Source organism: Astyanax mexicanus, chromosome 19 (genome assembly GCF_023375975.1).
Source record: "Astyanax mexicanus isolate ESR-SI-001 chromosome 19, AstMex3_surface, whole genome shotgun sequence".
NCBI classification, from domain to species: domain Eukaryota; kingdom Metazoa; phylum Chordata; class Actinopteri; order Characiformes; family Acestrorhamphidae; genus Astyanax; species Astyanax mexicanus.
In genome coordinates this window covers 19078583-19092354 of record NC_064426.1, presented here as the reverse complement: position 1 = coordinate 19092354, position 13772 = coordinate 19078583, and the positions used below count along the sequence as shown (strand labels likewise).

At 37.6% G+C, this 13772-nt stretch overlaps 1 protein-coding gene across 1 annotated transcript in view; it reads left to right on the top strand.

Moving 5' to 3' along the window:
* Positions 1 to 526: 526 nt before the first annotated feature.
* Positions 527 to 13772, top strand: part of ppp1caa (protein phosphatase 1, catalytic subunit, alpha isozyme a) — a 48442-nt gene continuing 35196 nt past the window's right edge. Inside the window, exon 1 of the mRNA XM_007251022.4 lies at positions 527 to 1001. Coding sequence (XP_007251084.1) covers positions 947 to 1001 — 55 coding nt within the window. The 5' untranslated portion in view covers positions 527 to 946. The remainder of the gene's footprint in view (positions 1002 to 13772) is intronic.

The window sequence follows — 13772 nt, the reverse complement described above, 5'->3', positions numbered from 1 at the left end:
TTTAAGGATTAAAAGGAAAAGTGTATGTTGCAAATTAAAAACAGAAAAAATAAACTTAATATGTATTTTGAATATACTTGATTACTTTATTCTTTTTTGCAGCTATTAAAAAAATGCTGTCAATTTTGTGTTTTTTTGTGGATTTGCTTCTTAAATATTTTGTAGGTTTATGCTTTTTTTTCTTCTATATGTATATAGTCTGCTATCTTGAACATTTTCCACAAAATTAACTGCACAAAAATCTTCTTACCAATTTTACGTGTATTTTTAAAGGCCAGTAATGTGATGTAAAGTCCTGTAAAACGATTTTGGTCAAATTTTGGCATTGAAGTCAAGTATTTACATCGGTGAATGGTATCATTACCTCTCTACTCCCTCCGTCTTTCCTCAAGTGACATCACACCCTCACAACCTCGCTGCGTGATCGACCTGAAAATCGACCAATGAGAGGCTACAACTTCGCTTTCAAATCTTAAAATCTGCCCAATCAGCGCGAACCGAAGCATAGCGTCCCCGCCTCCTGCCCCATCCCTCCTCTTTTTTTAAAGTTCCGTAGTGAAGGAAATCAAGACCGCGCGGAGGGAAAAGGGGAGAAAAGTGCTGAGATCGGTTCAGGTTCTGACTCGGATCCGGGGAGAAGCGTGAGGAGAATTCCCGCTAGTGTATTTTTGTATTATATCAACCATTTTGGTTGAAGACTAAATACGGGTACATCTTATAAGCCTGCGAGCTAAAGGTTAGCAGCGGCAGGCTAACGGACAACCAAACGACAAAGGAAACACAGCCAGCAAAGCTCAGAGTTTAATAACCGTATATTTCCTTTTATAACTGTTTACCCTCTCGGGTTGGGGCCTTATTTTTTATTTAGCTCACTGAAGATTATTCCAGGCGAACAGAAGCCTGACCTGCTTGAATAGACGACAAGAAATATTTTAAAAAACTTAAAATGGCGGAGCCGGACAAATTAAACATCGACTCCATAATACAGCGCCTGTTGGAAGGTGAGAATTTCTTCTTTTCTTACGCGTTAATCTGTATTTTATCAATGAAATGAAGCACTGTTTAGTGTTTTATTCATTGCTATCGTGTTTTTTATTTTTACAGGCCGTGTACGATTTTATTATTCTATAAAAACACCACATTGTGTGGCCGGGTTAGCTAGCTAACAGCTAGTTAGCCTAGCTAGCTGTTAGGTTTGCTAACCGGTGTAAGTAATGTTAGCTAACGATAACGCAGCGCTCGGTTCGCTAACGTTACAGCCGACACTGGCTTCAGCTCGTGCTCGTTAGCTAACATGGCCAACTAACCAGCGCTAGCTAGCTTACCTTTACATTATTAACCGCGAAAAATGTAACCATTAACGTTATTTGTATTTCTAACGTGTTATATGTATTAAAAACGCCCTATCCAGAAATGGCTTATATAATTTTCACGTTCAGTCCGTTTTAGCTAATTGTCTTTTGCCTTTATTGTCATATTTGAAACGTTAGCTAGCTAACGAGATAGCTTAGCTAAGCTTAGCTTAGTTTAGAATAGCTAGCTAACTAGCTAAAATGCCATGAAATAGGTTACTTTAAAATGCACGATACACGTCCAACGCTTTGTTTTTTCCTTTTTTCTATTTTCTATATTTCTCAAAACATTTAACGGTAATTATAGTAATATAGCAATAATATTAAAAGCAATAATAGGCTAAAATAAGGCCTAAAATGCTAAAGAACCCCAACAAAATAAGGCGTTCTCTTTGCCCCACCTTACCTTTTTAACATTTATTTTGTTCATACATTTCTAGCTTAATTTAGCCTCAATGCAAAAATACCCAACAAACGTCTAAAATTCCACGTTACCTCCCTTTGAACATTTCTTTATCCTATTTAGTCTTATATATTTTTTTAGCCAAAATATATAAATACAAACATATTTAAAATGGCAGGTTGGTGGGTTGGTGTTTTGATTTGTATTTGTCAGAAATGTCTTATTTCTGATCAATGCAAATAAGCAAACCAGTCCCCATAAAATTGGGCATTTTATTTGGAACACATTTCCTTTTAACATTTATTTATTCATATTTATTCGTACGTTCCTATATTTATTTAGACTAAATGTAAAAATGCACAAAAAACGTTCCATGTTCCTAAAATTCCATGTCTGTGTTATTGTTTTATATTGATCATATCTCTATTTTTGATAAATGCAAATGAGCAAGCTCCCTTCCCCCCCTCTAAAAATATAATATAAATATAAATGGGCTTTTTTATTTAAATCATACATTTTTAACTTTCTTTACATATATTTGAAAATATTCTTTTATATATATATATATATATATATATATATATATATATATATATATATATATATATATATATATATATATATATATATATATAAAATAATATTTTCAAATATATGTAAAGAAAGTTAGAAATGTATGATGTGGTTTTCATATGGTTTTCCACTGTTTATGTATTTCAGTGACTGGTTTTGAGCTAGCTGTTTAACATTTGTCCTAACATGCTGTTGTGTTGAGTTTTGGAATATTATGCTTGCACTTGTCTGGATTTCCTTTCTTAAATTGTTACACTTTAAAAAGACTAGTCATTCTATTGCTGTGTTATGATTGCAATTCATGCAATCTGTGCATGCAATAGATTTTTTAAAGGATGGGCTGAGCAAATTCATTCATTTTCATTTATGTCATCACTAAATTGGCCAGTAAAGCTGTACCAGTGCTTCCTAATCTTAGTGCATGGCTCCCCCAGGAAGATAATGCTGCTTCCCTGCTCCAAGCACGCAAGTGTTCATTACGCCAAGCCCTGTTCGATCATATAGATACTATAATGTGTGGTACATGCGCATTATGAACTGCTGTACGTTATCTCCATTATCTACTTTGGGTGTGACCATGGTGTAAGTGGTGGAGAACTGATCTGTCAAACAACATTTGTGAGAATGTCCACAGATAGATATATACATGCTTAGTGTTTAGACATTAGGAAATAGTAGACATTAAGACATTTCAGTATTTTTATCTGAAATCAAAGTCATGCCAAACTTGGAGAAGAGTATTTATACTCCTCTAGCTAATGCTTGGCATTAGGTTTGGTGACCCTAGGTTCCCTAGAGCTACACATTCAATTGGTCACTGCTTACCTATGGAGATTATGCAAGGCTGAGCTGTATAGTGTTGCCTTGCATCAATTGTCTGTTTCAATAGGCCTTAACAATGGCCATTTTTAAGCACCGATATCCATACTATGCAGTTCCTCCTTTCATGCATTACACTGTGAGCTCAGATTAAGTTGCAGGATTGTTTGCTTAGCTGTGTCTTGTGACAAACAGCCTGAGAAGAAATGCCAAAAGAAACATACGTGACTGTCAAGAAAAGAGTTACAGTTCACACTTCACATATTTTTTATTTTCTTTTTATATATAAGATCAGGCACTGATAAGTGTTAAGGTAAAGTGCCTGAGCAGTTTATTTTGGTTGACTTGGCTATTTTCAAAAAAATAAGTAAATTAGGACAGGTACATTTAAAGAATTTTGGTTAATCAGGCTTGTTTTTAGGCCCCTGTTGTTTTTGGTTTGCAAGGCAAGTAAAATGCAAAGGCAATGCATGTCAGTATTGGTGTCGTACTTCACACTATTGGTAGAAGTGCACTAGAATGGCTTTGGAGTCTTGCCCTCGTTGAGGGCAGCAATAGCCTAAAGGTTAAAGGAGCAGGCTGTCAGGTTGGAAGGTCGCCGGTTTGATCCCCTAGACTGGCAGGAAGTAGGGGGCAGGGCGGCAAAGGAACAGCCCTTACTCTTCTTTTAACATTCATTTGCAGCTGAGGTGTCCTTGAGCAAGGTGGCTAACCTCCAGCAGTTCTCTGGGCACTATTTTAGCAGCATCTGGAAGAATGAGTGAATTCTCATTATTAATATGCATTTAATATGTAGATTTTCATTTAGATATGCCAAACCTGTATACATACTAATACTGGAAAAGTTAAGCATATTATTCAATCCCATTACTTTTTACAGTTCCCAATAGGGATGGGTGATGATGCCGTAAAATAATATCACAATATTTCATGGTATTTTCACGATAACGATAGTCTTGGCGATATGACAAAACACTAAATTAAAAAATGATTTCAAAAATACACTACTGCAACAAAATAAAAATGGTATTGCATTATTACATATGATGTGATATTGCACACTCCTAACTGAGATATTAAAAAATACAAGAATTTTATTAGATTTGTAACTGAAGACAATGATTCAGAATGTCATGATACTAATAATAATGCACTACAAATATCTCCATATATCCAGGATTAAAGTAAAGTAAATGATACTGGACAGATATAATCTGTCTCTAATAAAACATATATAATGGGAGTTGGTGATATGGCACGATATTTTAGGGTATAAAATCGCTCATGATATAATAAAAATTGACGATATTATTGTGTACGATACATTATGGCACATCCCTAGTTCCCAACACACTGCATTAAATATACATGTTTTTTATTTCATCAAAAAAGGTGTACAAATGTACACCAACAGCTTGTCTAGTCTTTGTAGAGAGGTATTCTCAGTAGAATCAGACTTCAAGCAAGGGGAGTTGGTAAATAAAGCATTGTGCTGTGGGGCAGTGGAGCTGTGTTCTTTAGAATGATAATGCTTTGTTCAGTATTATTGAGGTGTGTCTAGATCATCAATTAAAATGAGTGTTTTGGACAGTACAACAAGTTACCCCAACAAAATCAGGACAAACACTTATACCTTTTATACATTTTAAATTAAATTCATTGAGATTGCTCACCTTAGGCATTTCCTATATGGTTGCTATGGGGTAGCTAGTTGATTACTGTTCTGTTGTGAGTGGTTGCTAGGGTGTTAATAGGTTGTTGCATTGGGATGCTTGTGTACTAGCGTCGTAGTGAACTGATTGGACAAGAATGCTTGCTACCACCTTCAGGGCACCTAAGCAGACACCATCACAAAGAGTGGTGGTGCACTACTTTAAAACATGGTATTTAGGATCAGGTATCAGAATTTACTTTGTCAGGACTTAATGGAACACACCGTGGGTGTAACCAGCAGGTTAAATGCACAAACTTTAGTGTGCTGCTGTTCAGTGTGTGCTGAGGTCTTCATGGAGCAAAACAAGCTGCAAGAAGCTTCATATGTGGTTGACCAATGGTAGTCACATGATTTGCACACATCTGCATGGTTTCAGATATTATTTAACTTCATTGTGTCTCAGGGTTGTTCAGTCAGGCTGGTGGGAATGTTGTATTCTCTTTCTCACTTTCCATGTAACCTTTTTTAAATGTACTTTTAAGAGCCTGTAGTCAAATTTCACACATACTACAGATGCATGATACTGTAATTGAGTATCGACCAATGCCAATCCTGTATTTTCTAAAAAACTAAAATAGGATCCTATGAAAAGTTTTTTTTGTTTACATTTTCTCATTTTGAATTTTTTTGATTTAATAGTGATGTCAGGTGATGTAAAAATGTATCTAATTACATGCTCTGTTTTTAATCTAAATTAATCATTCGTCAAGGTGCTTTTAAACTGTAAAATTCAACTTCAAATGAATGATGCCAGTTGTTCAGTCAGTAATAGATGCTGTAAATACCCTGTATCTTACACCACACGACCATTTTTATAGATGCACCTTTTATTTACCTAAAAGTTACAAAATATGTATAGAAGAGGGTAACACTTCAGTATTTTCAGGAGATTCGAGGCTTTTTAAATATGTTTGCGTAACTAAACTTTAAAATGAGATACAACTATTAATATTTATAACTGCATTTTATTTAGTAAAATCTAAATAAATTCTCGAAACAGTCTTTGATTTTTTTTTATTTATATTTTCTGTCCTGGGGATTTTATCATTATGAAAAGGGCGTATTAGTGATGATGGGTGACAGCAACCAGCAATACATGGTCTTTTATAACAGATGAATGGTCCTGTTCTAGTTGGATGAATAGTTTCTGGAGTTTGATTTGTTATGTGGAGTATGGCTATAGTTCACTTAAGCCCTTAGTTATTGACCTCAGAATACCGAAATGCAGCTAGAAGTGCAATGCTAGCAAACAGCTAAACTCAACAGTAAGTTTGGTGTTAATCGCAATGCTAACAGTTTTCCGAGAATAATTATTCACTCATTTTTTAATAGCAGAATGATGCTACTGTGCCGGTTCGATATGGTAAGTTCTGCTCTTTGATATGATGGGTATTATGTTTACATTACACACATTTTCAGCTATAAATAAATGTCAGAACACCTGCACCAGGCTGCAGTGAAACATTTTTTGTGTGTTCTGTGTTAATCATCTAAATTCTTTTTTTTTTTTTCTCAATCACGTTATTCTGTCCATGTTTTCTGCATCACTACAATCACTTGGCCCTTCTAAAAGCATCTAAAAGTAAGCTGTCATGCACAAATACCTAACACTTGGCCAACTCACTGAAAAAAATCGCACAGCTTGCAAGTTCACATCATACAGTGTGTGTGTGTGTGTGTGTGTGCTGTTTTCAAGATGGATGTCTCCATTTTTCTGTTGTTTAATTTCTCTATTGATATTCCCATCACTCACACAGAAATTTGCAATCATTTTTCTGTACCTATCTTTGTCGATTCAGTCACACATTTACACATCTCTAATTGAACCAACCATACACATACCAGTCCCCCAATCGTATCTTCTATACCCCTCTTCTAATACTAGAACAGCAAAATATATATAAAAAAAACATGGTGATATTTTGTTTTTAATCTATATAAACATGAGAGAGATCTGATCCAGGATAATGCAAGTTCACTTTTTCATTGCTTGTGTATATGCATGTGTACATCTGTGTTGACGTAAATGTGCCTAATGTATCCATTTTGTTTGAAAAGCCAAGTGCAGGGTGCAAATAGGACTGGGTTGTTTGATCTTGTGTAAATGTTGTTTGGTGTCATTAGATGTTACACACTTCTCAGTCACTTATAACAGATCACATTCCTTCCTTTCTGGATGGCCTAAGGCAAAATGATGACTCCTTCTCTTCAATTGTTCTGCCTGCTTTCCATAGCCTTCATCTAATTTTTATTCCTCCATCTCTTTATGATGCCTCCAGTGAGTAGTGCAATTTGTGTTAGAACAAGTGAAACACAAAAATGGGTAATTTAAGTTTGTTGTGGATTTTGGTGCTTGGAATTGTAAGAAATCCTGACTCAGTGAGCTGATGTGGTGCATCTGCATGCCGTTGATTGGCCAGCCACTCCGAACGACTTAAACAGAATTACCTGATTTTCTGTAAGACTATTTTCTAAGTGCTTTGGTAGAGTAGTGCCTATGCAAATTCTGTGGCACTGCATTTGAGCAATTTATAGATTTATTCTTTCAAGTAAAAAAAATAATCATGAATAAGTAGATACGTGAAGTTTGTAGTAGCTGGTCCATTTGTGGTTTTCACTCGCAGGCAGTTAGTAGGCTGTTGCTATGTGTTCACTGGGGTGAAGTTGTTCTTGCTAGGTTGTTGCTGTGGAATTTCAGGTGGATGCTGAGATTGCTGAAGCGTTCCAGGTGGTTGTTGGGGAGTTTTTAGGCTGAGTTAAGGCAGTTGCTGTGGTATTCCAGCTAGTTGATATGGGGTAGCTTGGAAATATTTTTATGTTTGCTGGAGTTTTTGCAGTGTGGCAGTGATTCTGCTAACTGGTTTCTAAGGTGTTGCCCTGTTTTCTCAATGCAGTTGCTCTGTTATCTGGGCTAGTTTCCATGATTCTGCTAGGTTGTTGCTATGGTGTTGCATATATGTGGCAGTGGTATTCAAGTGTGGTATTATATGGCTTTTCTAGTGGATTGCTAAGGTGTCAGGTTGCTGTGGTGCCCTATATAGAGAGAAAAGGTTGCAATAATTGTTTAACTTAAAAGAAAAGCAACTAAAAATCAATAGAGAAATGTGGGCCATTTTAAAATGGCTCATTAAAAATGTATGTAAATGTATAAACATTGGAAAACTTAATTTAAATGGTTCAGTTTAAGTCTGTTTCTTACATTGTGAGTGAGAGCAAATTAGATTTGATATTATGCATCATGCACCTATTAGAGTTCATTAACTGCTGATTCATTGGGAAGATATATTTAATGATCCTCTTTCATAGGCTAAGTTACAGTAATCAGTTGCAGCACTGTAAAGAATTATAGATCAGGGCAGGTCCAAGAACAGCCCACTTGCAGCAGTTTTGTTTTTCATGCGTATCAAAGATCTCTTGCTCTGAGTGCAGCTCCAGCTGATTGCTGCAGAGCTGCTGTGTTTGCAGTGCGTTAGGCAAGTTATGACTATCGCAAATCATTTTTATGACTTGGACGCTCTGTTTTAACCGTGTCCAGGCAGCGGAGCGTGAGTGTGTACGCTAATTGAGGAGGAGGGAGAAAGCAAGCAAGCAGGTAATTAAACCTGTTGGCTGTTGCATAACAGGACGTCTGCTCTCCAGCGACCGGCTCCTCTCGGCAGCTTCCGCTCTTAGTAGAGCGAACAGAAAGGTCACAGCAGCTGAGGCCTTGTGTTCAGAGCTGTTCCCGGTTCAGCGGCTGCAGCATTACAGAAGCTGCTGAGAGGCTGTGGAGCAGAGCTGCACAATTCGGCGAGGATTAGAGGTGTAGCTTCACACAGTTGCTCGGAGTTGGTGTGATGTTTTGCTGATGTCTTCTTTCTACAGAGCTTCAGTTAAAGCAGCGCAGTAACCCTGTCTGTACCCATACCCATCTGTCCTCATTCTTATGCTGTTGACCTTTTTCATTCTATCTGTACCTTCACTCATTTTTACCTGTACTCCTCTTAGTTTCACCATGTTTATCTTAACTCTTCTATACCCATCTATACTGTAATCCATAAAACCCAGAACAAAATGTAAAGGAGTGTTATAGCAGGTTTGCAGTTAACGCTCTCCTTTGTTAAACATGGCCCTGCATTGCATGATCATTTTACAACTTCATTCAGTTAATCTACATTTAACGTTTTCATCTATTGTTTAGTGTATGCAGTGTATTCAAAACATTCACATACATGTACACTGCGTCCATGTTTTGTGAGAGGTCCACGCCTGTGTCTCAATCCACACACGCACTTCTTACCGTACTTTAGTGAACTAAATTTAATGAATGCTAATGAACACCTAATTGTTGCACAATATTTCTAACACACTATAAATTGTTTATTGTTCCCTGTTCTCAGTTGCCGCTGCCATCTTTGTGACGTTATGCAAAACAGTATATATTTTTTGCAAATTACTTGCCCCATCTTCCTTTTTTATATATATATTTTTTTTATGTTTGAATGAGTATGTATAGTACACAGTTGCATATTTGAAGCTGAGATTATACAGATTGATTGCTGCACACAATAAAAGCAACACAGTTTTGTATTGTAGTGTTTACTGTATTTGTGCAGAAATATATTGTCATTTCAAAACTCGGAGTATCACAGGCCAGTAGTGCAATAGCAGTTAATAAGCTGTCTGTATATATGCAGTGTTTCTGTAGAGGGTTTGACTGCAGACTTTTCTTATTTACACCTCCATGTTTTCTGCCACAGTTAAGAGATTGTTGCTGTTGCTCTCTGCAGACTGCGAATGAAATTCTGGGATTTGAAGGGAGCTGATGGAAGCTGGTGGTTTGAGCTCTTCTGAGTCAGATTCTGGCATCAGCTCAGCGCACTGCTTAAGCCCATGTGGTGGATGAATGTCAAAAGGTTTTAGCGAGCAGCGCTTTTATCTCGTCAGTGTTTTGATTGAAGGCTCTTAGTAGCGTTCATTATTCTTACAGGCCCTTTTGTTGCTCTGTCTAAATCTAAAATACTTTACTGGCACAAACAGCAGACTCGTTACATTGACTTTGTTACTGTTCTGATGTTTCTAAAAAAAATTAGCAGCCGTGGCTTTGAATTTACTGTCATGTCAGTGTTTGGGAAACGTATTTATTTACCGTAACATAACCAGCTGTTGTAATGCGACAGTTAAATAGAAACAAATCTCATTGCTAAATAAATGAATATTGAGTGTACAATATTTATATTTTTGTAATTCCATCTTTGCATTTTTAAAACATTATTGATTAAAGCAGTTGCTTTTAGGTTAATAGTTTATAATGTTTTAACCTCGTTACACGTAACTAACTAATCATGATTAACTTTGATAATTTTTTTTTAAATGTACACTTAATTGCATAGAATTTTTTTTAACTACCATCTAAATTTATATTAATTTATTAACAGTATTAATGAAGTCATGTTTGATTCCTTATTAAATATAATCCCTGGTGGCTGGGTTACTTAGAACTCATATCCACTGCAGCTGTATATTGTTTACACTGTAAAAAAAGATAATAATCGCACAGGGATTGTTGTCTGAATTATTTATATTTGAAACGGTGTAATGGTCAGGGTTATTTGCTGGTGTATGCAGTATTTCCTGTTTTGCATACATCTGAAATGCAGTAACCAGCACATGCATAGAGATGGGATGCCTGGTCTTCATGAAGGACACACTCGTCACACTGGTCGCTTGTTACAACTTCTGCTGACAGCACTGTTGTCTGTGCTCCGTGTTTATCTGGGGTTTGTGGTTGTCTGCCAAACAGGACGCAAAATGGGCAAGACTGATAACAGCCCTGTTTTTCTTATGTTATTCTGCTGACCAGTTTTCCTTTAGTGAGCTCACTAAATACATAGACAAGTTTGTTTTTGGTTCTATCAATCACAAAATCAAATATTGAATTATAATTGTTTAGTTGCAAGATTAAGAGTCACTAAAATAAAATAAAAAATAAGAGTTCTGCTAGCTTCAAAGGTCGATATGTTAAACATAGCATAAATTAATGTGGTATATTCTATCTAAAGATGATTGCTTGTACTTTTTTAAATTACTTTTATTATACACTGCTCAAAAAATAAAGGGAACACTCAAATAACACATCCTAGATCTGAATGAATGAAATATTCTCATTGAATACTTTGTTCTGTACAAAGTTGAATGTGCTGACAATAAAATCACACAAAAATCATCAATGGAAATCAAATTTATTAACCAATGGAGGCCTGGATTTGGAGCCACACACAAAATTAAAGTGAAAAAACACACTACAGGCTGATCCAACTTTAATGTAATGTCCTTAAAACAAGTCAAAATGAGGCTCAGTATTGTGTGTGGCCTACACGTGCCTGTATGACCTCCCTACAACGCCTGGGCATGCTCCTGATGAGGTGGCGGATGGTATCCTGAGGGATCTCCTCCCAGACCTGGACTAAAGCATCCACCAACTCCTGGACAGTCTGTGGTGCAACGTGACGTTAGTGGATGGAGCGAGACATGATGTCCCAGATGTGCTCAATCGGATTCAGGTCTGGGGAACGGGCGGGCCAGTCCATAGCTTCAATGCCTTCATCTTGCAGGAACTGCTGACACACTCCAGCCACATGAGGTCTAGCATTGTCCTGCATTAGGAGGAACCCGGGGCCAACCACACCAGCATATGGTCTTACAAGGGGTTTGTGCAGACACATGCACATTTGTGGCCTGCTGGAGGTCATTTTGCAGGGCTCTGGCAGTGCTCCTCCTGTTCCTTCTTGCACAAAGGCGGAGGTAGCGGTCCTGCTGCTGGGTTGTTGCCCTCCTACGGCCTCCTCCACGTCTCCTGGTGTACTGGCCTGTCTCCTGGTAGCGCCTCCAGCCTCTGGACACTACGCTGACAGACACAGCAAACCTTCTTGCCACAGCTCGCATTGATGTGCCATCCTGGATGAGCTGCACTACCTGAGCCACTTGTGTGGGTTGTAGAGTCCGTCTCATGCTACCACGAGTGTGAAAGCACCACCAACATTCAAAACTGACCAAAACATCAGCCAGACAGCATAGGTTCTGACAAGTGGTCTGTGGTCCCCACCTGCAGAACCACTCCTTTATTGAGTGTGTCTTGCTAATTGCCAATAATTTCCACCTGTTGTCTATTCCATTTGCACAACAGCAGGTGAAATTGATTGTCAATCAGTGTTGCTTCCTAAGTGGACAGTTTAATTTCACAGAAGTTTGATTTACTTGGAGTTATATTGTGTTATTTGAGTGTTCCCTTTATTTTTTCGAGCAGTGTATATTAATGAATGGAAGAAGTTGATTTAAGCTTGACTAAGCTTGTGTGGTGGGTGAAAAAATATGTAAATCAAAGTTATCGTTGTGATGTCATTGAAAGCAACAGCATGTTATTTATAAGTGTAACTGTGATGGGATGACTAACATTTAGCTTTGTTTTTACAAAACAATATTTTTATGGTAAATAAACTGACACACTTGCAATGCTTTGTTGGCAATTCACTGTTTCCCTTATGTTAGGAAACAGTTTAATGGACACGCCCATTTGTGGGTACCATTTGTCTTCATTGCCCACAGTAGGTGTAGTATATTTGCTCTTTTGCACCTATTAGTTTGTGGTTTTGAAGAAAATCTTTTTGAACATTTAGGTTTCAAAATGAGCACATTTGGAAAAAGCTAGATGTAATTTTTTAAGCACTTTGCTTTTTAAAACAAAAAATAATCAGCGAATTACATGATCTAACTGCTTGTGACTGCCCTATTAAATTTTTTTGTTCACATTATCTGAATAATTGAAGATAATGAGGTATTTGTGTGTCCTTTGCTCTCTGAGTGCAGTGTTAGATGTGTGGAGGTGGTGTTATTGGAAGAAATGCTAACTATGCAGAAAATCAGGCTAAAAGAGGATTTTTGCCCCCTGCTCTTTACCCTGAGAGCTGGAGGCTGCTGATCCACTTGAAGAATGGAAAAAAACGCGCAGTGGATTTCCGACGCTGACATGGCTGGTCAGTGTTTGTGCACAAACAGCCGCCTTCTTGAGCCTACTCGGCTTCTCTGTTTAGTCTGTGCTGTTTCTGGGTGACTGAGTGTTCCAGTCCAACAGTGTTGAATTGTACAAGTCCACTTTGCTTATTAGTGTGTGTGTTTGTGTGTGTGTGTACACGAATGTGCACAAATGTGCGTCATCTCTTGTATTTGTAGTGCTCCAAACAATGAATTCAAGTGACTCATGTTGCATTTCCTGTATTTAGTCTGAAAATGTGTGGGAGATTCATGCAAATGAGCTCTTCAGTCTCCTGTCGTTTCTTCTGACATCTCTCTCCACTCTGCCCAGTGATCCTGCCATCACTCTCCACTCTGCCCAGTGATCCTGCCATCACTCACATCATGTACTGCTGCCATCCACTATGGTGGCTTATGGCTACTCATCTAACTAATGACGAAGGCAGTAAGCTTGAAATTGCACATTTACATTTTATGGCATTTTATGGTGCCTTATCCCAAATGGCTCTGCAGTGTGTTCACGTTACAGAGATACCTGACTAGTGTTGGACTGGTTTCACACGTGCTGCATCTTGCTCTCCATTTTGACGCTCGTGTTAACAGATTACAAGCTTCACACTGTTGCACAAGCAAGTCAAGCAGCAAGACAGTTAAATAAGCAATTCCTGTAAAACACAGTGAAAATGAAACACTTGTGAAGCACTATTACCAAAAGAATTCGCTTGTCTGCCTTTGCGCACACACACGAATTTGGGTAATGTGTCTTGGTTCACAATCTCCACTCTAATTCATCCCAACAGTTTTCTATCCACCCAACGCCATGGCTAAGTTTCTGTTATTACCAATCACTTTCACTTTGTTATAATGGCCCTGACAGTTGACTGTGGAATATTTAGTATAA